We start from the raw sequence: 27,311 nt of genomic DNA on the forward strand, positions 1-27,311 counted from the left end.
ACATCTTTCTTAAAATAACTAAAAATTTGAGAAATAAATTTGGAATGCAGTAGAGACTGCCCTGATTTGAAGGGAATGGTCATTCAACATATGTGTGTTCAACTGAATCATCAGAGGAAGACAGAAAGAAAAGTACAGAATAAACATCATCTAGAAATGAATTCAGATCATTCTTGTACTTCTGTTTCAAAGCCCGTTTGAGGACTAATGACATTACTTCTGCATACTCTTCCCCGGGTTCCAAATGTCTTGTAACAAATTTGCATCTTAGCAATAAATACAAACTTCAAATCCTGCAGCTCCCCAGACGCCAAACAAGGTATTCTTCACTTTTTATTCCTATTTGTGAAAAAATGAATTCATCTGAAAAAGCATTTGCTTCTACTTGATAACATATAGCTTTCAAGTGAATAAATGCACCATGACTCAGTTATAAATTTTATCAAGTGTAACATTTAACTTCAACCTTACGACAAAAAAATTTTCCAGAACAAATTAATCCCTTCCCCATCCAACCATACAAATCCCATTAAACCAAATAACCCATGACCTTAAATGACCTGATGATGGCACAACCAAGGTTGTTTTCCAGAACACAGAGAGTTGAGATAAATTTCCACTGACCAAAAGTAAATTAGCTGAATCTATCACGAGTATTTCAGTGCCTTGCTCTTCAATCTTCAAATAAGACATCCTTATATTTCTAAAAACAGATCAACAAGCTGTCATCAGATCATCCAGGGCTTTTAAATAAATGGCTTTACCTCAAGTAAGCATCTAATTTGACATTAATATATTGTATCATTAGTGATAACTTTCCCCATTTGCAAAAATACCTCCATCTTTATTAAGTCATTAAATAACCTTTTCAAAAATATACAAAGAGTACAGGATGAAAAACATGATAATATGCAATGCTGTTGAGGGATGGGGTGAAGGCATTCTTGTCTATCCGGTGAAAAAGAATTTTGTAATACATTTCTATAGCCTTGAAATATCCATACTCTTTTATCTAGTAATTATACCAGCAGGATGTATCCTATGTAAATGTGTACAAAATCTATGTACAAGAATACTGTTGTGCAACAAATGGAAGAACATACCATGCTCATGAATAGGAAGAATCAATATCGTGAAAATGGCCATACTGCCCAAGGTTATTTATAGATTCAATGCCATCCCCATCAAGCTACCAATGACTTTCTTCACAGAATTGGAAAAAACTGCTTTAAAGTTCATATGGAACCAAAAAAGAGCCCGCATTGCCAAGACAATCCTAAGTCAAAAGAACAAAGCTGGAGGCGTCACGCTACCTGACTTCAAACTATACTACAAGGCTACAGTAACCAAAACAGCATGGTACTGGTACCAAAACTGAGATATAGACCAATGGAACAGAACAGAGTCCTCAGAAATAATACCACACAACTACAGCCATCTGATCTTTGACAAACCTGAGAGAAACAAGAAATGGGGGAAGGATTCCCTATTTAATAAATGGTGCTGGGAAAATTGGCTAGCCATAAGTAGAAAGCTGAAACTGGATCCTTTCCTTACTCCTTATATGAAGATCAATTCAAGATGGACTAGAGACTTAAATGTTAGACCTAATACCATAAAAACCCTAGAAGAAAGCCTAGGTAATACCATTCAGGACATAGGCATGGGCAAGGACTTCATGTCTAAAACACCAAAAGCAACAGCAACAAAAGCCAAAATTGACAAATGGGATCTAATTAAACTAAAGAGCTTCTGCACAGCAAAAGAAACTACCATCAGAGTGAACAGGCAACCTACAGAATGGGAGAAAATTTTTGCAATCTACTCATCTGACAAAGGGCTAATATCCAGAATCTACAAAGAACTCAAACAAATATACAAGAAAAAAACAAACAACCCCATCAAAAAGTGGGGAAAGGATATGAACAGACATTTCTCAAAAGAAGACATTCATACAGCCAACAGACACATGAAAAAATGCTCATCATCACTAGCCATCAGAGAAATGCAAATCAAAACCACAATGAGATACCATCTCACACCAGTTAGAATGGCAATCATTAAAAAGTCAGGAAACAACAGTTGTTGGAGAGGATGTGGAGAAATAGGAACACTTTTACACTGTTGGTGGGATTGTAAACTAGTTCAACCATTATGGAAAACAGTATGGCGATTCCTCAAAGATCTAGAACTAGATGTACCATATGACCCAGCCATCCCACTACTGGGTATATACCCAAAGGATTATAAATCATGCTGCTATAAAGACACATGCACACATATGTTTATTGCGGCACTATTCACAATAGCAAAAACTTGGAATCAACCCAAATGTCCATCAGTGACAGACTGGATTAAGAAAATGTGGCACATATACACCATGGAATACTATGCAGCCATAAAAAAGGATGAGTTTGCGTCCTTTGTAGGGACATGGATGCAGCTGGAAACCATCATTCTTAGCAAACTATCACAAGAACAGAAAACCAAACACCGCATGTTCTCACTCATAGGTGGGAACTGAACAATGAGATCACTTGGACTCGGGAAGGGGAACATCACACACCGGGGCCTATCATGGGGAGGGGGCAGGGGGGAGGGATTGCATTGGGAGTTATACCTGATATAAATGATGAATTGATGGGTGCTGACGAGTTGATGGGTGCAGCACACCAACATGGCACAAGTATACATATGTAACAAACCTGCACGTTATACACATGTACCCTAGAACTTAAAGTATAATAAATAAAAATAAATTAAAAAAAAAAAGAGAATACTGTTGTGCTGTTTATGGTAAAAAAAAATTGGTCTTACATAAACACCACTAAGCAATTGATTAAATACACTCTGGTACTTAAATACTGTACCCGTTAAAAACAATACTTTAAAGGAATAGTTATTTGCTTAACAATAGCAAATTTAGGAGAGTTTCTAAAAATATTCACAACTCTTGTGAAGCAAACACAAATGCTCTCAACATACAGTTAAGAAAATAAACTACCACAGGCTATAAAACTGCACGACAGTCAGCTCCAAATTTTATGTTACATATTATATACATATTGCTTGCATATGCACACTATTTTACAATGGGAAAGACTAGCAAAACATAGCAAAACAAACAGTAGTTTCATCTAGCTGATGCAATTTTAGGTAATTTTCTTTTCTTTAATACTTTCCTGTATTTTAAAATATTCATAGTGACTATAATTTTTGTATTCCAGAAAAAATAGTTTCTAAAGCAAATGGAGGATACAATTTTAAAACTTGTTTCTTTTCATATAAATTAGTCTTAAAATAATGTCTATGTTTTCTAGCAGAAATCTTGGCAAGAACAAATAACAGGAAAAGATAAATACATAAAGCTGTAAAACGCTGTCCTTCCCTTTCAGAATTTAAAACCTTCACTGTACAATGGGAGCCTTCACACATCCCAGTTATGACTGAACCTTATTCATTACTTAGTAAGGAGTTACTTAATATACTGACTAAAATGAATGTTAACTGAAACCTCTGCAATACTTATATTTGGGAAAAAACTGATTGTGATGGTAGTGGAATTAGTCTTTAATGAATTCTGGGCTACAAGAAATCTATGGCCTTTGCTATGATTTATCTATGATAAGACATCATATGATTAAAAGCAATTTCCTGGAGTGTATTTAAAAAAACACAAATTGCATAGGAATAAAATACAAACAGAAAGCAAGCATCACTATTTGGCCCTGCCTCTCGTACTTTAATATTAAGCATAATTGAGCGTCAAGTATAACTTAAAATTTAATAATTAAAAATAGATGAATAAAAACATTAAAGTGTATTGCCTTTATACATTTATTAGGTGACATTTGTTATCGTGCTACAGGTTCCATTATATCAAGATTTGACAAAACATGTCTAAAATATGCTTAGTTACCTGGGGTAGAGATCCAGGTTTATAAATGTATTAGGTGATGTTTGTGATCACGTTATAGGTTTCAATCTATCAGGATTTTACAAAACATGTCTAAAATATGCTTAGTTGCCTGGAGTATTTAGAGATCCAGCTTAATTTAAATACAATGAATAACTGTCAATATATTCTAGGGAAGAAAAAGTAGTATCTTTCCTCATTCATCACAAAATTCATGGCTGAGATCCTCTACAACAAAAGACAGATTAACAAGACAGACATACAAATTTATTTAATGTAAGTTTTACGTGACAAAGGAGCCTTCAGAAACAAAGACAGAAGCAGAGATAACTGTATAGTTCTATGTTTAGTTTTGATAAAGAATGGATAGTCATATAGAAGCACGATTAGACAAAAGTGGTTATGATATAATGGTCATGAACTGGGGGGAACTAAGAAGTCTCTTTAGAGTCTTCTTGGCATCTTTGTGTTATCATTTCTTTCCTCCAGGTATAAAGTAGGATACCTGTCACATGAAGGTGTCTCAGGAAAGAAGGTCAGAGATTGACCTTCCAGCTTCTGCAGTTTTCTCAATTTCCTTTAGCTCAAAATACTCAGTATGTCAAGGTGCCATGTTTTCAGGTATTGTGTTCTGAGCCCTGGCAATTTAATTCAATCTGCAATAATCAGTTTTCAAAGAAATTAGAATACAATGAAGGAAGTACAACAGCTTCCTAAGAGAAGAACTGAGTTATTTCAAAAGATTGCTTGGATGTTGGTTGTTTGCCTGTTGCAATTCCCTTGGAAATGACATCTGAGTTCCTATGCCAGTCCTTCAAAATCCTCTAGAACATGTCAAGGAGCTGAAATTGTATTAAAAGTACATAGTTGTCCATGACTGAGGTTTTCCAGCCTGATAATCCCTTGCCATTCACCTTTAGATTGGTGCAGGCCAGGCTCAAGCTAGGGAGCAATAATGGTACAGCAGGGCTCAGTGGCAGAAGTGAAACCTATCTACACGTGATGTCCTCTGAGGGGTCATGTTCTTAAGTGCGTAGTAAGTCCACCCCTGGCTTAACAATACTTTGATCTTTCAGAAACAGAAGATAGTTTGTATATTAATCTTTTTAAAATTTCAATAGGTTTCTGGAGAACAGGTGGTATTTGGTTACATGAATAAGTTCTTTAGTGGTGATTACTGAGATTTTGTGCACCCATCACCCAAGCAGCATACACTGTACCCAATGTGTAATCTTTTATCCCTCACCCTACTCTGACCCTTTCCCTTGAGTCCCCAAAGTCACCATATTATTGTTATCCCTTTGTATCTTCATAGCTTGGCTCACACTTATGAGTGAGAACATGTGTACATACATATTAATCATTTTTATAGTAGTGAATTATAGAAGTGACTGCTAGAAAGAAATTTTTTTGATAGCATGCAAGATATATCAACCTTTAGAAAAAAAAAAAAAAAATATATATATATATATAGTGTGTGTGGTGGGGGGATACAGAAGCCTGAGGAAAGGAATGTATAATCTAACTGGGTTTTTCTCTTTCATAAATAATAAATCTATTTTAATAGAATTTGGTTTTGACATATCATAAATATGCTCCAGAGTAAAAGTCATCTTCTTTCTTATCTTTTATGCCTCTGAAATAAAGTACTTCTGTTCTTACTAAGGGGCAGCAAAGAGCAAAGGGTATTTGATTGCTACTGAGAATTTAACATAAACAGAGTTAACATCATCAGCCCTAAAGAATATAAAAGTTCTGAGAAATAAGAGGATTAGGCCATCCTGGGATACTTGTAAATAAGACTGTATAGTCAGGTTTTTTTCCCTCTCTCAGAAGTAGAACTTGTCACTGTTTTCAGAACTAACAGAATACATGGTAGATGTCTATACTTTACCATGCAGGAAATTAACAACTTCTCCCTTAGTAGGAGGTGGTAGCCATATGCAACAATTTTCAGGGATAATTCAGCCCTTTTTGCTCTAACAGTAGTAGTTATGAGAAGGTCTGGGATAATAGAAAACAAAAGGGCAACATGCACAAAATAAGTACAGTTTTAGGTAAAGGTCACAGATGATTCCATACTGGTCTCTACTGGATTTTTCAAGATGTTCTTAACCCAGGGCTCCCTGGTCACAGAGGACCCCTGTCTTTAAAAAGTCCTGGGGTTCCAGAGTGGGGACCATGAGAATGGAGGCTTAGGTTGACCTCTTCCTCAGCTTAAGTTTCTTTTTCACAGGAATACTCTTTGAGGTATTTCTGTTTAGCCAAGATGAGAACTCAAGCTGGGAGCATAGGGGAAAGACTAGAGAATCTTTAGTCCCTGCGTTTGCCTTAGATTATTGGTTCTTAAAGTATGGTACCCTGACAGCAAACATCACCTGGGACTTCTTAGAAATGCAAAATCTTTAGCCCCATCCAGACCTAAATCAGAAACTCTGTGGGTGGGGTCCAGGAAACCACGGGCTATCCAGCTAGCCAGGTGATTCCAATGTAAGCTAAAGTTTGAGAAAACAGCCTTAGATCAAGTCTCCAGCAAAAAGGAAAAAAGGGGGAAGAGAAAAATGGTCTTTAAATCTTTATCCAGCCCAGCCCAATTTACCAGGAAAAGAGGCTGGCTAAGTATTTGGAACTAAAGCGTGGGTAAGTAAGAAGGACAGACCATTTGTCTAGAATGCATACTTTTCTCAGGAAGTCCATGGAAAACTGAGCTTATGGAGATTCTGAAGGCCAGTACTTGCTTTCCATCCAAAACCAAGTGTAGATACTGAGGGCTTGAAGTAAATGAGTAATTTTCTCAACTATTTTTTTTTCAAGCCTCATCCTTAAGAGTTAAGTAAGAAGAAACCAGTTAAGAATGACAAGCAACTTGAGGAAAGTAAATAAAGGGTGACTGAGTCATAACCAAACACCCAGCCAACACAACATCCCTTTAATCTGCAATGCAGACTTTGCAGCCACTTAAATAACTTCAAGCAGTTACCTCTTTTGGCCCAACCCGTTATGCTCCGTGTTAACTACAAGCTGTGAATGCTAATATTTCTCCTAAGAACTCAGGAAAAAAAAATTGGATAAGAGTCACCCAGCAAATTCCTTTAAGTTTAAGGAACTGCAACTGACAAATGACCTGAAGAGAAAGATCATGTTAAAACACAAGGATTCCAGAAGAAATGTGCCCTCCGCTGTACTGGAAAGCAGCATCTTCCCTTACCGCCTTTCCCTTTACATTCTCCTCTCTCGATTCATCGAAATTGATTCCTTGCCCCAAGTACTGAGCATTTTGCACATTTCTCTTTTCTTCTCGTTTACTAACTTATTGGTTATTTACTCCCCTAAACTTACTGGTTATTATTTAGAGAAACTGGATCAGGCACCACTCTGTATTTTCACTTAAGCACCTTGTACTTCCCCTCCTGGAAAAACTCACCACCCTACATGGTAAACAGCTATTTGTTTATCTGTATCATCACTATATGATGACTTCTGTGAAGGCTGGGGCCTTTTTTGCTACTATAGTGTCCAGTATACAGCAGTAAACAATGAATGAATGAAAGAATGAATGTATGAGTATCTTACTATGTGGAGGAGCTCCCAACGAACCCCCAAAACAAATCAAGGCAGAAAGGACAATGGACTCTTCTCTTATACAAACACACACTTTATCTTTCCCTTCCTCCCTTCCTCCCTTCCTTCCTTTCTTTATCTCTCACAGAGTCTCTGTCGCCCAGGCTAGAGTGCATGACTTCTTTCCTTCCTTCCCTCCCCGCCTGCCTGCCTTTCTTCCTTTCTTCCTTCCTTCCTTCCTTCCTTCTTCCTTCCTTCCTTCTTTTCTTCCCTTCTTCCCTCTCTCCCTCCCTCCCTCCTTCCTTCCTTCCTTCTTCTTTCCCTTTCTTCTTTCCTTTCCTTTCCATTCCGTTCCATTCCGTTCTTTCCTTTATTTCCTTATTTCTGTCTCTCTCTCTCTCTCTGTCTCTCTCTCTTTTTCTTTCTTTCTTGGGTCTCACTCTGTCACCCAGGGTGGAGTGCAGTGGCATGATCTGGGCTCACTGCAACCTCTGCTTCCCGGGTTCAAGTGATTCTCCTGCCTCAGCCTCCTGAGTAGCTAGGATTACAGGTGTGCACCACCACACCCGGCTAATTTTTGAGTTTTTAGTAGAGACAGGGTTTCACCATGTTGGTCAGGCTGGTCTCAAACTCCTGGCCTCAGGTGATCTGCCTGCCTTGGCCTCCCAAACTGCTGAGATTACAGGAGTGAGCCACTGCACCCAGCCCAAATGCACACTTTAGTACCATTTCTGTGTATACCTGCTCCTCTCTCCAGTATCTTGAAATGCTGTTCACAATGTTTTGTTCTCAACTCACACCCTGCTGCCTGCCTGCTGCAGGCTAAAACCAGGCCTGTAGAACGAGTTTCCATTCTTTACCAAGTTTGACAGCCTCAGTTGTGCCTATGAATAATTTCTAGAATAAACATCCCAACCACACTTCCTCTACGGCCTGAACCTCTGATCTCCTTAGACCCTCTGACCACTGTCACTTAGTAAGGGCTATTCAGATTGGCACCTAGGTCCTCACTGGTGGGGTTTGACCCTGGGCATGTCCTCTTGAGGTGCATGGTGTTCTTATCCCTAGAGACTGTCTCTTTAGAGGACACCTCTGGGCAGCTCATAAGGTCCTCCTGTCTCTTATGCCCAGCCCTCTGTACTTCGCCCTTCATTTGCCCTTGAACTGCCTGCCACAATTATTAGGCAAAACATCGCCAACATGAATCATATATGTCAAGAGGGAAAGCTCTTTTTAGAAGCCTGATTTTGCCTTAATTATTGGACTATTTCAAAGGAAGATTTTTTATTTTATCTTCACTTGAATAAGCTCTCTGAAGGTTGCCTCAGGCGTGAGTATGGAGTAAGCCTGAGGATTATAAAATGAGACTTCACAAAAATGGGCAAAGTGCTCTGGAAAGCAGCAGGCACAAATTCAAGGACTCAAGGCATCCCTTATTTTAAAACTATTTTCTGATTAAAATAAACACACACACAATGAACTCTTCAATTTAATCAAAATTCCTTGTATTTAAAAATTCTCCAAGCTACTTTTATAAATAGGTCTTTGCTATTATTATACAGGAGTCATAAGAAGAGGATAAAGCCTAAGACCATGCATGTTAGAACTGAGCCCAGACCATAGAAGGAGAAAATAAAACATTCCTCCTCAAGTTTTCAAGCTTAAGGATATCCGAAATCAAGAGTCTTCATATGTTCATACACACAGGGGTACTGCCCCATAGCCTGAAAGGAACCTTTAGTCAAAAAAAAGTCACCTACATAAATCTCAAATCTCACACAAGGTCATTGATCTCCTTATGTGTCCAAAATTGTTCCACCTGAAGTCCAAAAGCTTAAAGTAAGTACAGAGATGGAACTAATAAAATAAAGATAGTGAGAAAAAAAATTACATGGAATTCGAGGTTTGGGGAGGTTGTTGATTTAATTTTTTTATACATGCACATTATTTTCAAAATCTCTAAACCTTTCTTCCTCTTTGTCTTTTTTATGCACAAAAATATATCCAGTCTGAAAGGAAAAGGAAACAAAATCCTTAATCTCAGCTAGCTTATGTTAAAGGTGTTACCTTTTCAGACCCCTCCTCCTCAGGTTTGGCATTACTAATTAACTATTACTTCAAATAATGGGAAATCTACCGTGCAAATTGGTTTATGTAAGTGAGGCTGCACATTAAAACTAGGTGTAAATATTAGATGCTGTCTTTGGCTTTGTCTGATAGACCAGCAGGGAGAGTGGAATTGGAATTGAGTCTATTTCATTCACATCAGAAATACCAGCAATAACATTCACACAACTTGAAATAAATCTAACGTGACATTGGAAAAGTGAATTAGAAAGATACAAAGTTTATGGTTTTATAAGTAATTTGACCATCTTTAAAATGAGTCTGTATTTGATTATATATTACACTGTTTCCACAATTACTATTAAATTAATATGAGCTATACAGCATGCTGTAATGGAAACAGAAGGGCAATCGGAGATGAAAGACCTGCATTCCAGCCCCAGCTCTGTCCCAACTAGGTGTGTGATCTTGAGGAAGACCCTTAACCCTTTGAGCCTTAGTATCCTTGTCTGCAAAATACAAAGGCTGAAACAGTAATTTATCTGATGCTTTCTTAGTTTATATTAGTTTGATCTCTGTGATGTCAAAAAAAATTAGTTTGATTAAACATTATTTGAGCTCCTGTGACATATAAATGTTATTTAAGAACCATATATATCCTTCCTGAAATATATTTCCAAAAATGAAAAAATGAAAGCCACATTCAGATGGGCCAAGTAAGATTTAAAACAATGCATTACTATCGTGTATTAAAGAGTAACTGACAGAGTAATGACATAGTGGCATTTCTAGAACAACTCTTCAGTATCAAAGCACACTTTCAAGATGCCAAATCCTTGCCCAATTCTTGTAAGGTCAACAGTCTTCAAATAATTGTCCCTTTCATAAGATGGGTGCTTTTATTGGATTATTTTAAAACATGTTTGCTGCCATTGCTTATATAGAAACTGAAAAACATCCCTCACTCTAACAAGGCCCAGAGGCAATAAGAAGGATATCAAAGGTCAGAGTGTTAGATGTGAAGCAATTCCCAAGAGTTCACATGGTGTTTTATTTTAGCAAATTTCTTTACCTTCTAATTCAAACCATATCCACAGGCAGGGAAAGAGAGAGAAAATGGAGCTTCTTTAACTAAGTTCCCTGCCCCTTGTTAGACAAATCCTTGCTTTTCCCAAGTGTCAGTACCAACAAACAGTTACAAAAATTGCTTTGGTCCTTGTGTCTGCAATCAATTTGTTTTGTTGTTGTTGTTGTTTATTTGTTTGTTTGTTTTTTTCTGAAGGGATAAAGTTTGATCCAGCATATTCTAAAATGCTACAAGACTCCCAGAAAGTTTCAAAGACACATCAGAAAGAACTCAATGGCCTGACCTGGAGACCAGGAGGATGACATTCTCATTAGGCAAGAGATGCTGGACTTTCTGCAGTAATGAGAAATGAAAGTCACCACTTTCCTCTAAAAGCTTATGCTAGGGGCTATTTACCACTGACCTGACACACTTCTAGAAGCTCTCACAATAAAGGCACCCAGCATCCATTTACTGTTTCACCATTTACCAAGTATTTTTACATACTCTCTTGAAGTTAGAAATCTTAACACAACTGGAAAAACGTGGAAAGTAAAGCTCAGAAAGTTTAGAATCCCTCAATTATGGTAGAACTATTAATAGAATTTAACAAATCTTTTGACCGAACACCCTCATTGTCTGACCTTGGTTCTCATGACGAAAGTTCCTTGATTTCAAGTAAAAAACACTCTAAAGATATGGCCTCCAACCAAAATGAGGGAAACTCATCCTTTCCTGGGACTGTATTTAAGCTGCTTTAATAAGGGGTAGTTAAATCAAAAATAAGGATTGCTTCAATAAAAGAGATGCCCACATTACTATCATTATCCAATTTCCCACTTTGAAATGATCTGAGGACAGAGATCCTGGTAACCTCAGCATCAACATCAGTAAATATTTTATATTATCCAAAAAAAAAAAAAAAAAAACTAATAATTTCAAGTTTCTTTTTTAAATTCCCTGATAAAATCATTATTCACTTTAGATAATCACTGTGTCTTTAAATCCTGGCTTTGTTTGTAGAGTGTTCCAAATATGATCGAGAAAACTTAGTTTTATAAGAACATCACAATCTAGACACTTAGACCATGCCATTAATTGGTCTACAATGCTATTTTGGGAATTTTTGTAGGGATTATTTTAATAAAATCAATGTTGCTGCCTATATTTAATACTGGTGAAATCACAAGTATGATTAAGCCATTGCATATATATTTTGATTTCTATTCTGCCCTATTTGAAACCAACCCCCAAGGTAAAACAGGAAAAGAGATAAGATTCAAGTGTGACAATTGCATGAATAATAAGTTAAATTGAGTTTTGTGGACAAAATATCTACTGTCACTGAATTAATTATTGTGCTCTGAAGTTTTTCAGAGAAGAAAGCTTATAATCAAGGTATATTTTGGCCATCTATGTTACACCTTCCCATGACCAATTTTTGTGAAAAAAGGAGAAAAGACTTTGCTGAATACTCTCATTTCCTAACTGTCAACTCACTGTAAATGTCTTAAAATATGGAATCTAGCATATATATTCTGTTCAAAATATGCCTTTTTGAGTAGCTAAACCTTTTGGTCTTCCAGCTCAATGTTCTTATGTTGGTCCTGATCTTTCTTAACCTTTCTAGAATGTAACTCCCACCTTCGGCCTGATCCTCTTTCCACATGTGGCCATCCCTCCAACTCCTCTGTCCTTTATCCTTTTTGGCTCTCAGTATTCTCCCTCCCAGGGCAATCCTATGGTATTGCTCTTCTCCTTACCCTTCCAAAATTCCACTCCCTGGTTTTCAGCAGCCTCCTAAGATATCTCCACCAGTGCTCCCTCCAGTATTGCAGATGTCCAAATATGTCCTGAGCTGGACTCACTGCTACAAAAGGACTGCTTTGAAGAATGAGCCATATTATCAAGATCGATGTAAAAGTGAGCAATGCAAAGATCGTAGAACTTAAAAAAAAAAAAAAAAAGCAACTGCAGGACAAAGAAAAAAGGCCTTTTTATGTGAAAAACATCTGAACTTTTGGTGAACTCCAACCTTAACAGGCTAATGGTGAAGAGATACTTGTTGAAACCTTAACGCAGTCTTAGGAAGGTCACTGATCAAAGGCTATAACAATATTAATGAACTTTCAGATCCTAACATTGCTTAGAGTATTTTGTACATTTCTGTGCCACAATTTTAAGAACCATATCAACAAAATACCAGAATGTTGAAGAATATGAAAGTTATAACATTTAAGCAACAGTTGATAAAAGACAATCCTAGGGATTTCAGACTTAATCTGAGCTCTTCCTGTAATAGAGTGGGAACAGAGGCCAAGAAACCTTAGGTGAGCTGGGCAAGGAGCCACACTCCTGTTGGTGGAGCTGCAATAGAACCACATCCTTGAACTGCCAGTCCAAAACCCAATCCCACTGGTGCAGAGGGAAAACATGCCTTTGAAAAATTGTGCCTGTTCTCTAGTTTAAAAATATGGAAATTACTGTTGTTTGCCTTAAGGGAAAGAAAAACATAAGAGATCAGAAGAAATGAGATATAAGATTAAGCCATGAAATGCAGATAAATCATGCATACTCTCTTTCAAGAAAGTTCCCATCTCTTCTGCAGCTTATATCACAAAGTAATTTTATTAAGGTTTTATGGAAAGGTCACTATTGCATTTCTGTAATATTAAAATCTATCTTAGCATACAGAAATCCCTCATGAGCTTGAAATATTAGTTCAAGACTAAGTTTATTAAGGTTTTGGCACGACTCAATATTAACTTTCTCCAAATATTACAACCATTTTCAAATCAGATAAGCAGTGGGATATAAAACTGTGGCTCATAAAAATAAAATCAGGAAAATGGAATCATTGCTTATTAGTTCTTAGAGATTAACTTTATACTTTAAAATTGTGAGGGAGCTTATCAAAACAGTTCATTCTGTATTGGTACTTTCATTTCACAAAAGAATCAGACAGAAACATGGTTAAGGTCTTTGTAGCATATATCAAAGTAAACTGATATTTTAAGATAAATTCAGTTCAAGTGCCAGTAATAACTTTAGTTATCTTCATAATTCCTTCTATTTCCTAATACTTTCATCCATGAGTTGAGTGATGATTAAACAGAGAAATGCCTGGTATGTCAGTGCTTGAGTCAGCTGGGTCTGATACCTTAAGTTTTCTAACTCATCTATTCCAGAAAAGGTATAAAGTTTGTCTGACAGAATCAGATAGCAGACACCTGTTACTTGGCAATGTGTGAATTTATTGTCATGTTTCTTTTTAAATAGAATGTTCACTGTTAACAAACATGCTGAAAAATTGTGATGCTCCCTGGTGAGGAAAAAACAAACAAAAAAAACCACTACCTGAAATTCACAGAGCACCCACTATCTCAAAAGATCACGCATAAATATGATATTCTTTGACTCACAGATTAGAGACCTGGCAAGAGATTGAAGAAGTTGTTTGGCTCACAGCCAGGTGTCCAGGAAGGTGACCATGGAAATCTTTCTGGTTATTTGACCATACAGATCCTAGGGGATGGAAAGTCTATATAAAGATACTGATGGCTCTTCAAAATTCCCTCCTACCAGATCTCCAGTCTCTTTCCTTCATTTAGTTCTCTGTAGACTTCAGCAGTTAATTAGAATCCTCTATCCATGAGGTCATGACTCAGAATGACCTCACTGGCATGATCTTAAAATACTGTGAATCCCACTGTATGTTGTGGTTATGTTTGAACCTAGATGTAGTACCTCAAGATACATTCTTAGTTCTCTGCAGAGTACTATGTCACATTCTTAAGCTTAAGTAATTGGCCACACAACTGGCATTTTCTCTCTTGGCCTCATGGAATAAAACACTGGTCCTGAGACAAAAGGCTTTAGGTCTGAAAAAATAGATGTAAACACTGAAGCAAAACCAGAAGCCAGAGAGCCTTCCCTAATTATTACCTTCCAAACCTAAATCTGTCTCTTCCACTATACCCATAACCACCTCCTCATATGATAAAGACATACTTTGGTAAAACTTTTACAAAGAAGTATGTAGGTTTATGGGTGGAGATATATTCCAAATGTGTTAATTATATTTTAGCCTATTTGTTGATAAACTACCTAATTGTAGGCATCTATATCCAAGAATTTAAAAGTAGATGGAAAAAACCCTAAAACTCCTAAACTCCAGGCTAATTTCAAATACCCACCAACACACACACTTACACAAGATATCTCACATTTTCATGAGACACACGAATTCCTTTTAATGGCAAAGTGCATTCCATGTGAAAAGAACTAATTTTAGGACCTGTTTCAACCAATGACTGTGAAGCCGAAAGAGAATCTCACAAACTGTATTTCAGGGAGTTTCCCCATCTGAAAACAGACATGCCTATAATGTCACTTTGCAGGAGGCTCCCAAGATGAAAGAGATGATGCCTACACATTTATGGCATTGTTCTATTTCACAACAGACTTGGACACTATTTTCACTGCTGTACAGCATTCTAACCCCTGCAAGCAAACACTGGCATTGACCCTGGTCTGGCTGTTCACTTGCTACCTGGAGCCATATTTACTCTGGTCTTTAGTTTACCAGACAGTAGAATGTTCCATCAAGCTTTTCTAGGATCTAAAACATATTTTTTGCTTATTTTGTTTATGGCCCCCAAAAAGCATGCATTTGTTGATCATGTATTTTCAAAATTTTCTCCAGAAGAACTGTTTACCGGGTCACATAGAGTAGCAAATACATCCTCTGAATGTTTATTTACTTTCCTGAGAAAGAAGAACCTCAGAAAGCTGTTCTATAATGCAGTAATAAATAAGCATGTACTCAAGCATATCAATGTATTATAAAAGAGGGCCCCTAAGTGGGTTTCTAGATTTTCTATGAATTCTAGTATGAGAACTATACTATGCTAAAAAAGAACTTAGTAAGTGAGGCTTTATTTAGTAAATCAGGCTTTATTTACTAAAGGCCACAGAAAGTAAAAATGATAATTCATTTTTTTCTTTGACTAAACAATGCACACCACAGCCCAGTATTAGTCACATGAAACCAATAAGTTGGCTCTAATCAACTTATCTTGAAAATAAACAAATGCGTTCACAACAAGGCTGGTTTGCCCTGGTTAAAACAATGCCATTATAAACTGACTATAATTACATTTTTAAAATGCTAAAAATTTCTAAATTGTTTACATTTATTACAATATGTTACTTTTGTAACAAATATTTAAAATATATTCCTAGCACACTTACACAGAAAGTTCCTTGTTTTTTGACAGTTTTCTTTGCAGAAAATGAGTTTGTAAAAATAACATATCTTCATGCAGGATGTTTTATCATGCTGAAAGTGAATGTTCTCCCCTCCCTTCAGCATCCTCCCATTTATAGTCCTGTAACATCAAGGCCATTGTAAATTAAATAACTGCTTTTTCATTTATAACATATAATGAGTTGGGTTTTATTGAAACAACTTAAGCAGAGCTCTAGACCTGGTTTAACAACTAATCTTTTTGAGAACCTAAATTATAATAAAGCACTACATAAATATGGACCATGTGTTTTAAAGGATTATATCTGGTAAAATGGCAAGAATTACCAGCAAATGCTATATAGTCTATTTATCTTTGATCTATTTATCTGTTTCCTGTGGAAGAAGGTATTTCTATACATGTCATAGATACTGATGATTAGCAAACACAGAGTCAATCTTGGAAGTAGATTTTTCACAGGGTGGAACAAGGTGAGAAATCCATTTAATGTTGGAGGAGAGAGACAAAAAAGATCATACATTTCCCTCTCCTCTGTCGCTTTCTTCAAACCCATATAAGTCTCCATATCTTTGGTTCTTTATCCTTTCTTCATAGGGCTCCTCATCTCCCTTGGAATACAAGCCAATCTATACAATACACTGTATAAGACCTTATATAATCTAGCCTTATATTATCTCTCTCCATTCATCTCCTATTCCTTTCCCATGCTCACTTGACTCTAGCCACACGGACTTCCTCCTGTACCTCATAGAGGCCACTTGGAATTCTGCCTCAGGGCCTTTGCAGATACCATTACCTCAGTTTAGACCATTCTTCCCAAATATCGGCATGGCTTACTAAATGTCACCATATCTAAGATGCTTTTCCTGGCCACTCAGAGCAAAATGGTATCTCACCACCACCAGGGTCTTTCTTCTTACCTCCTAGATGTTTCTACGTAACACACATCAACAATTTGATCTCTGATCCTTTATATATCTTGTTTGTGTTTTCCTCTACCAGAGTAGTGACTTATATATTTTGTTTTCTGCTGTGTTTCTGTCACATAAATATATGGGACACATAGTGGGTGCTCAATATAGACTTGTATAGAATGAATGAATGTGTCCCTCTTCTGACTTTTCTCAATGAAGGAATTAACAGAGGAATCCATACATGACAGTGGCCTTAAGTGTTGGTGACTCAGGGATAGAAAACAATTAAATGGAACATTAAAAAATATAATAGAAAGGGAATAAACTAGGACATTAGGGTTAAATATAGCCTCCTTTTTCTTTATCAAGGGATGATTTATTATTTCACTGTGTCCCTGCTAGGCTAGATACTACGTAGAATTCAATAGTGGATAGGACACAGACTCTATCCTAACAAACTCAAATCCAGCAGAGTAGGTAGACTATTCAACATAAGCAAAAAAATATTTTACAGGAATTTAGAACCAGGAGAGATGACCCCCGCCCAGGAGAGAAAAGGGTAGAAAGGCCTCCTGGAGAAAGCTTCTGAGGTAGGCCATAAAGGATAAGAATCCTTATGTGAAATGCAACATGTAATGTTGAGACTATAAATGATCAGCAGCAAGACATCATCTTGCTTCTGAAACCTTAAAGTACTTCATAAAACCATCCCCCAAACACCACCTATTAGAAGATCAAACTTCAATCACATAAGGGTTGAAGATGGAAATTCATGGTGTCTTTGAATATGGCTAACTCTGAAAGGCCTCAGTGGATTTTGTTAAGGGAAAATAAGTGAGATAGAACTCTGTCATGTGAGACAAACGTAATACATAATTGCATACAGGGCTTTATTTACTTACCATCCTCCTTTGCATGCAGCCTCAGTTGGGGGCGGAGGTAGAAGGAGAAGCAGGTATATGACTAGTTCAGACCAATGGCTTCTGTCTGAAGATGAAGTGTGTCCCTTCTCAGGGGATATATTTACTGCTCCTTCCCCAGGCATGGTAGACCATTGCCAAGCATGACCTGAAAGTATTCCCCTCCCTTGATCACACTCCTTTGTTTATATGACTACACAGCTTCTCCCATCAAGATATGAAGACTGTTGTTCCACATGGATATTGAATATGAGTTTTAGACATGCGACTTGCTTTGAAACAAATCAGAGGCATGAAAAGTACTTGTACGTTGGGGTTTTCCTTCTTGTTCTCTTTGAAACCCTGAGATTATCGTGTTTAAAAGGTTAAGAAAACCTATTGGAAGATGAGAGGTCACATAGAGAGAAGTCTCAGTCAATCCAGTCATCCTGGCTAAGGCCCCAGATACGTGAGTGAGGCTATCCTAGGTTATTCAACCTGAGCCAAGCCAGCCATGGCCAGAAAATACACCCAACAGAGAAACAGAGAATTGTGAGAAATAACACATGTTTAAAAAAAATTCTACAAAATTTGAGGGTGGTTTGTTACACAACAAAAGCTAACCTATATACCTGCTAAAATAGGCTGAATCGGATGACAGATCTCTGTGGGTCTCTAGTGAGTAAGTGGGCACTGTGATTACGTTATATAAATGATATTATTTAAGAGTATTAAGGAGATACAGGGAAGAAGAGAGGAAATCCAAAAAAAAGTAGGGAGAGGAAGCAATTAGAAACTTGCAAAGCAGTCCAGAGTGTGAGTATGGGGGTATAATAAAATTAAAGTAAACCATCTGTGACTCTAAAGTACATAGAACTGTAACATCACTTTTCTGGATGACATTAATTATTGTGAACACAAATATGTCAACCTTATTGTGAGCAACCTGACAGAGAAATGTTTATATCCTATTTTTCTCTGAATCTCTCCTACCTGCTTTTCTAAAGCCTATACCTAGAAGAGAGACTGGTACTATAACAGATGATTAGAGAATCTTTGATGAAGGAGTGAATAACTGAATGAGGAGAGGAATGCCTTGGTCACCACGCCCTGTGATAACAAAGTTGTGTGTCTACATTTTTTTCTATATCTCTTTTGATGCCAGGCTTTGCTTTCTCCCAAACTGTTCCTGTTTATAGCTCCTATTCTCTTCAGAGGAAGGAACAAGGGAAAGATTATGTGATACATAAGGATCAGTAGGCTCTGCGTGAGGGCAGCTGGATTTTATAATAGGATTTTATAGCAGGGTCTGTATACTAGCCATTTACAACATTTGGCTGTATTTTTCACTTTTGGATGTTTTACCTTTTTTTTTTAACTTGGACGGCTGATATTGTTAGTAAGCTGATATCTAGATAAATAAAATAGTCATGGAATATTTATTGAAATTTTAGAGTGTGTTTAATTCTTCAATGCAAATTTTTTTTCAATTAAACTAAATAAGAAGGAACAATATCAGCCATCTAACTACAGACAATTTTCCAGGGAACCTAAAATATAACTCATTCCCAATTTAATTTTGCAAAATCATTCAGCTCTACATTTCAAACTAAATAGAAACTAGCATTTTAAATATAAAACCTACATGTGTTAGCAGTTTTAGGTAATAAAATGTTATATGATAAACCTAAGAGTAAAACATTTTAGAATACAATTGTGTTTTTACATGTATTTTGCTTTACAGTTCAGTTGAATTACTTTGAAACTCTCCCAATCTGGAGTGTTTTCATTCCATCGTTTTAACCTAATATACAATGACTTATTTTAAATATTTTAATATGCCTAGCCTACAGACCTGGCTTGCAGTAAGAAAAATATTGTTCCAAAATTTTATTTTAGATGCATAATATCACCTGCTAATTAACAGATTATTAATAGTAACATTTTAAAATGATTAAACGACTTCTAACACTGCATTCTAAAATGTTCTTTCACATCGAATCTGTACAGAGACTTTATGTGATGGTGCTATTATTGTGTCTGTTTTGCAGATAGGGAAATTAAGCCCTCAAGCAATTAAATCACTTTCCAAAGTCAAAAAGCTACTGAATGGTGAAGCCAATATTTGAATAAGGTAGCCTCATCACCGGGTTAGTATACGTAACTGTCAAGAAATTCTGCTCTCTCTCAAAAATTTAATAGAAAAGCTCTTTGAAAAAGTGAAGTTCCTAAGAAAGTTTGAAGCATGATTTAATATGGGAAACTAATTCCAGAGAAACTTTCAAAACAGCATTTATTACATAAAATGTGGTATACCTCTTTTTTTTTTTTTTTTGAGCAGATGTTTCTTTGCCCTAAGCTAAGAGTCTCCTTCCTGTCTCCTTCCTTTGCTGAACTATAATACAAATATGCCTCCAGGCACTGTTATTATGAACACATGTTCAGCATACAGAACCACATTTCTGATACACTACCTTCTGCTGGGATTTACGCTGGATTTAATAGCTGGATTTACTTCAGCATGCTCAGTAAGGACCGTATCTCCCTCCAATTCAGTGTTTCCTCATAGAGTGAAATTTCACAAAGAAAAGATGCGACCAAAGACAAGAACAGCTGATGCAAAGCAGGCTAGGTTCACAGTACACAATCAGTAAGTCACAAACATAGGTGTCTGGCAACACTGAAAATCCAAGCAAGGCAGGCATTAGTTTTCTTACCATTTTTCTTCCTAAGGAGAATGCTTTCCTGTTTGGTAACTTCCACTAACAGGGGATGAGAAACCCAGTGAAATTAGGACAGAGACACCCACCTCCTTTTCTTCCCTTCCCTTCTTCCCTGCCATTCCATCTTTCAGATTGAAGTGGAGAACACAGTATCTTTGTCCTTTGATAGGTCTTCCTGCCTTCTCTTCCCAACTTGGAAATCCAATGTGAAGAACCAGTGTTTTGAACCTTTACCCACAATCAAAATTCCGCAGGAAATGGGAGGAGTACCAAAGGGCTTCAAAATTCAATGGATCTCCTTTCAGAGGCCAGAAGGTCAGTGGCCCACTCAGATTAAACTTCTCGGGGAATATGACCTAAGTAGTTTATCAATCTTTATACCTAGAAATCCCACGGCCCCTCTTCTAGTCAGAAGGCTGCTTTTTATGCAAAAGTCTTTTGGCTTCCAGCAACTGAACAAGTCAGTCCCCATCTTGACTTATTACAAGTGCCTTGGCTTTACCATTTGTGAAATACAAAAGGAGTTGGCTGGCCAAGAGCCAGTCTGTTCATAGCAATGGAAAACATGAAACACCCTAAACTCCAGCAATAGGGTGGGGTAAAGTCAACTATCACAAAGCCAAACGGCAAAACAGTACAAGGCCATTAAATGTGACAATTCCAAAGAGCTTTTCATAACATGGGTAGGTGCTGGTAGTATTATTTTAAATGAAAAGGTAGAATGCAATATATTATTTCAACTGCTCAAAAACAGGCACAGAAACAAAACACAAAAGACTTGAAGGAAAATATTCAAACCTTAGCCAGTGGTTTCATTGGGGTGAAGGTCAGCATTTTTTTCCTTTTTCAACTTTTATGCACGTTCTAATTTTTAAAATATCTTACTTGGATTTAAAAAATTATCTTTAAGGGAGATCAAAATGATGATGAACTCTTTGTAAATAAGTCAATTATTGATACCTCTAAAATACCTTTCATATATCAAATTTCAGCTCAACTTCCTGCTAGTCGCTCTTCTATTTTCCCTACTGTTCTCTCTGCCTAAAATGAATCTTCTATTCCCACCTATCTCCCCATCTTCCAATCCTGTCTGTCCTTTGATGTCTGGCTCAAATGTCACTTCCCCCTTGAAGTTTTCTCTAATTCTCTCTTCCTTTACCCAAGGCAATGAACATTTCTATCTAGCACAGTAATTATTTCAAGCTCATGTCTAAGTCTGAAAGAAGCTTCAGCTGCATGAGAAACTGAATTCAACTTTTACACTCTGCATAATACCTTGCACATGGGAAGCACTCAATGAACTCACAGATAAAGGACTACACAAAAAGGAATACATTGGCAAGCAAACTGTTTAATTTTAGGTTTAACTTTGTAATCTGTCCTTAGAAATCTTCCTATTCTTTAACCAAATAACATACTCCAAATTTTTCCCACAGTTTTATAAAGCATCTTGCTTAACTGAGGCCATCCAACATACAACGTATCTGTCTTACCTAGATGTAACCACCCAAGAAAGGAAATACAGTAAAGTTTTTATTTAAAAACAAAAAACAAAAAAACTCAATGGGGAGCTCCATGAGGGCAGGACCTGTGAATCTTTCATTTTTGTATTCTCTTGGAACATGGTAAGTTCTCAATGCACACTTGTTAAACAAGTGAAGAGAAATGAATGAGTGAATGAACAGGCATTATGTGAGTGCGACAACCTAACCTAGTCATGGCCTGTGTGACCATGTCCATTCTATGTGTCGGCTGCCATCAGGTACTCACAGTGATTGCTAGTTGCCAGGACCCTGGAAGCCCAGCACTCATATCTGCTCCTTGTGAGATCCAATGCAGCTCCCTCATACTGTAAGCTGAAGGTTATGATATCTACCTGAAGAGTCCTTTTTAGGGTAATATCAGATGAAACTTATGCATAGGGCCCAGCTTCTAGTAAAGCATGCCATGAGTTGTCATGAGAGAGCTCGCTGGAGTAACCATGGGTAAATTAATAAGCAAACATTTTTGTTTAAACCATTTTCTAAAATTTAATTTTGGAACTTTGTAAAGATATTTTCTGTGCTTCTCTTGAGCAGAAGTACCTGAAAGTGTAGATTAACTCAGTTCCTGGATGTCCTGTCTAAGCAATGTAGACTCTTACATGCAATGCTGCTCTTATAAATCACATCTGGTCTGGAAACCTTGCCAATAGAACATCAATACTAATTCTTTTCCAATTAGACTGCCATGAAATATAGCAGCATAAAAATGGCAAACTCTTTCCTGATTTACAGAGCATTTCAATTTGTAGTAGAAAGTTACTGACATGTATTAAAGTCTTGCAGTTCACAAGTCACCTCTCCCCTATCCACCAAGTATTGATAAACACAGCTGTAACTGGGAGAGCCCGGGCAACTGGAATTCTGTTTGCTCTGAACTTAAGCAAGCTTCTGTTCTCTATGTTCATATCTCTAAGAAAGCAACATAAAAACATTCACTCTGGGTGGCTTGTGAGATTTCATTGAATAAAAATAGCATAAAGTTACCTTCTAAGGCAATGTTGTTGTGGCTGCACATGGTCTTATAACTAAAACTGAGGTACTATTCCTAATTTGTTTATTCTAAGGGAAATCACAGACACGGGGCAAAATAATCAAGTGACCAAAACTTTCAAAAAACAGTTTTATTTTATTGTTTCAAAACAAGAGTGCCTAGTCTATGTGCTGCTTGAGCTATGGGTTTCAGGCTGAATTCCTCCTAGATAGGAAAGCTGTCTATGGCCTTCTGTCACAGTACTTGGGTCCCCTCGGTCATTATGCCCCTTCTCTCTTCCCTTCCAGTGACTGAGCTCTAAAGCATATTATCATCATGAGACTCACAAGGATACTGTTCTCACCAGAAGGAAGACCCTCCCTGACACTCATCAACTATTAAGACTCTAACCAGCAGTTGCCCTTTTGTAATTGTGGTGCAAGGTTAACAGCTGATAAACTGGTAATTAGACTACTGCAGGAAATCTGGCATTGGAGGTCAGATGGCTTGATACTGTGCATCTTTAATCTGGCTTTGCCCTACCCATGTGCCAAAGCAGGAAAACTGCATGGGCTGAGGCTAAGAACTCAGTATTCTTACTTTCTCAGGGAAAGAAACAAAGCTGCTCTTTTTAGAAAATCAAATCATCATCCACAAATCAAAACAGCAAAGCTCTCTTTTCCTCTGTTTTGCTCAGGCCTGTTTGGCTTATCTATGGAAACAGCTCATGCTTTTCAAAAAAAAATGGGCTGAGCAGCCTTTCAATATTATGTTGCTAAGTAGTCCTTTCTAGGTTAAACATGTTTACTCTTTAAAAAGGCTGAAATTTTACTCCAGTGGCTAGACCCTGTAGCTAACATGCAGTGAATCCACTTCTCCCACATGTAAGGAAGATGACAGTCACATAGAGGCAGCAGGTGGAGAAGCCGGCTTCCAGGAACCTGGTCCAGGGCTTCCCAGACTTTACTGTGCATCCAGGTTACCTGGGGGCCCCGCTAAAATAATCAGTCTGATTCAGCACTTCTGGGGTAGGGACAGAAATTGCACATTTCTATTTCTTTTTCTTTTCCTTTTAGAGACAAGATCTTGCTCTATCGCCTAGGCTGGAGTGCGGTGGTACAATCCTCACTCACTGCAGCCTGAAACTGGGTTCAAGCGATCCTCCCACCTCAGCCTCCCAAGTATGAAACTGCAGGTTTCTAACAAGCTCCCTGGTGATCTCAATGCTGCTGGACCATGGGCCATATTTTGAGTAGAGCAGAATAGCTGGGATTTGAATCTTCATTTCTGGAATTGCTTCTTATCAAAGGACTAGCCTGCAGCCGTGAGCTAGAGGCAAGAATGACAAGTGTGGTATGGTGGGAAGAAAGAGCAGGGCCTAGGAATGGCACAGAACAAGGCTGGAGTTCTGACTCTACCATTTAACAGCCACATGACCTTGGACAAATCCCTGGATCTCAATTTGTTGCTTTGTAAAATGAAATAAATAACCCCTCTCTCACAAAGCATGGAGAATAAAACATATAAAAATGTACCCAGAGGCTTGATTCTAATAGTGGCTTGTGACCTAATATTTCCTGAAAACTCAGTAAAATCCAGGTATTCCTCCCCATCTGAGACTCACACCAGACTCCTCTTCTCAGGCCCGCACACCTGAATCCTGGCTTATGAAATGTGATTGGAAGTAGTTGTATCGCATCTGGGTATGTTCCATAAAATCCTCCCAGGAACATCCCTTCCTCTTGGTGACTTGGTCCTTCTAACTACATCGACTCCAGGATGAACTTGGAAGCTACATGCTAAAAATGACAGAGCTCTCATCAGCCTGGATTCCTAAATAAACAAAAACATGTGGCAGTCTCATCAACCCCTTCACCTGCCCAGTATTGTTAGATAAGCAAAGACAAATATTTTCAAGCCACTACACATTTGTGGTCCTCTTTGTTACAGCAGCTAGCCTACCTAGGTGACACATTTACCATCCATTTCCTTTCCTCCTCACCTTCCCACTCCCTACTGTGCTCTCCCTTGAAACAGTCCCACATGCATCCTAAACTGCAGTGTATAATTAAAAGTATAAGCTCTGAAATCAGAACAACTAGGTCGAAATTCACCTCCAACCTTTCCTTGTACAGCACTGGACAAGTATGGTCAATAAGTTTCCTATGCTTAATTTTGTCCTCTGTGGAAAAAGAAGGATCATATCATTGCACATCTTTTGAAAAGGTCATGAGATAATGCATGTAATGGAGTTGGCACCTTACCTGGACAAAATAAGCACTCCACAAACAAGCAGCCATCACCAGCTCCCTGGTGATCTCAATGCTGCTGGTCCATGGGCCATATTTTGAGTAGAACAGAATTAGTTGGGATTTGAATCTTCATTTCTGGGATTGCTTCTTATCAAAAAACTAGACTGTGGCCGTGAGCTAGAGGCAGAAATGACATGTGTGGTACAATAGGAAGAAAGAGCAGGGACTGGGAATGGCACAGAACAAGGCTGGAGTTCTGGCTCTACCATTTAACAGCCATGTGACCTTGGGCAATCATAGGGTCCCATTTGATAATATGCCACTTGTTTCCACCCACCAGGTAATGCTGTTTCATAAATGATATGGTTTGGCTGTGTCCCCACCCAAATATCAACTTGAATTGTATTTCCTAGAATTCCCACATATTGTGGGAGGGACCCAGTGGGAGGTAACTGAATCATGGGGGGTCAGTCTTTCCTGTGCTATTCTCGTGATACTGAATAAGTCTTGCAAGATCTGATGGGTTTATCGGGGGTTTACGCTTTTGCTTCTTCCTCATTCTCTCTTGCTGCTTCCATGTAAGAAGTGCCTGTACCCTCCGCCATGATTGTGAGACCTCCCCATCCATGTGCAACTGTAAGTCAAATTAAACCTCCTTTTCTTCCCAGACTTGGGTATGTCTTTATCAGCAGCACGAAAATGGAAGAATACAATAAGAAATGTCATAAGTCGGCCGGGCGCGGTGGCTCAAGCCTGTAATCCCAGCACTTTGGGAGGCCGAGACGGGCGGATCACGAGGTCAGGAGATCGAGACCATCCTGGCTAACCCGGTGAAACCCCGTCTCTACTAAAAAATACAAAAAAAAATCCAGCCGGGCGAGGTGGCGGGCGCCTGTAGTCCCAGCTACTCGGGAGGCTGAGGCAGGAGAATGGCGTAAACCCGGGAGGCGGAGCTTGCAGTGAGCTGAGATCCCGCCACTGCACTCCAGCCTGGGGGACAGAGCGAGACTCCGTCTCAAAAAAAAAAAAAAAAAATGTCATAAGTCATTGTTCACGTGGTGGTTGAAACAGTATTTCCTACAATATGGTAAAATTCTAAAGAGTCTCTATTACATTCAAAGAGTTCCGAATTGGAAAGATTTTTTCAAGTATCTTAAGCATGGTTATATTTTTCTTACACTCAAATGACAATTACAAAACTAAAAGGGACAAAGAGGAAAGGGGCCAAATAATTAGTATAGATTTTAAAAAATTTAAATAAGGTATGAATTTTACCACTTGAAAACCTGTACTGTACAGAAAAAGCAAGACTGTCAGATAACAAGGGATACTTGTATCTTTATCTGCTCTCTAGAGCCATAGAGAAAACCTACCAGCAGATAGAAATTCTCAAGAGAAACAGTTTCTGAGGCTCAGGTGCCCCTATCAGAAACAAAGAGTAGAGGCAAAGCACAAGGCATGGATTTCCTAGGACAAAAGGTATTTTTCTCTTTAACCCTATGGGGGATGTTTAAGGATAGAATTTGTCATTACAAAAATGCATTGTCCAAGGCTGATGGAAATAACTTTGCTGTTCCCAAACATGTGTTTACATGTGCAAATAAAACAGGGTCAGAATCTGATAATTTGGGGGATAAAAGTCATGTTCAGTCTTAATACCTAAGGAGTATGGTGCCCGTTAAGATACTGAAGACGAGCATAATTTCTCTCATCCTTCATTGCACTCTCTTTTTTATGGCAACTTAAAGGGATAAATATTGCAATTTTTAAGAGATGACATATAAGAAATTTTACTGAAAGCATTTGCCACCACAAGTAGTGTAAACTCAAGAAACTATAGCATTAGAAAGGAAAGTCAAGTGGACCAGGAGTCCATAAAAAATCAGGTACATCTGTTTCGTTAACATTTAATGTGCCTTTTCCTTTCTAAAGAAAAATAAACTGTAAGAACAATGAAAAACTGGCCTGGAGCAGGAACTGTAGAATTCAATTTTTTTCTTTAAAATACTCTAAATGTGACTCTTCCATCTAATTCTTCTCTCCTATCCAGCCAACGAGTTACGAAGTCCTGCTGGATTCTACTCCCTGGATCTCTCTGGCATCTGCCCCGTCTTACCCTGACTCTGGGT

The 27,311-nt window shown here is 37.8% G+C and overlaps 1 protein-coding gene across 17 annotated transcripts in view; it reads right to left on the bottom strand.

Annotated features, from left to right (window-relative positions):
- PLCB4 (phospholipase C beta 4) overlaps window positions 1-27,311 on the bottom strand; it is a 419,870-nt gene that overhangs the window by 181,185 nt on the left and 211,374 nt on the right. For 4 of the 17 annotated variants that reach the window (XM_033185624.1, XM_033185633.1, XM_033185623.1 and 1 more), the window contains exon 1: window positions 20,503-20,785. The exons of 12 other annotated variants lie outside the window; for them this stretch is intronic. In XM_033185624.1, coding sequence (XP_033041515.1) covers window positions 20,503-20,535 — 33 coding nt within the window. In that variant the 5' untranslated portion in view covers window positions 20,536-20,785. Of the gene's footprint in view, window positions 1-20,167; window positions 20,374-20,502; window positions 20,786-27,311 lie in introns of those variants that run through there. One more of the 17 variants, XM_033185632.1, reaches the window with a different exon arrangement.

This window comes from Trachypithecus francoisi, unplaced genomic scaffold (assembly GCF_009764315.1).
Source record: "Trachypithecus francoisi isolate TF-2019V2 unplaced genomic scaffold, Tfra_2.0 Lachesis_group21, whole genome shotgun sequence".
In the NCBI taxonomy this organism is placed as follows: Eukaryota; Metazoa; Chordata; class Mammalia; order Primates; family Cercopithecidae; genus Trachypithecus; species Trachypithecus francoisi.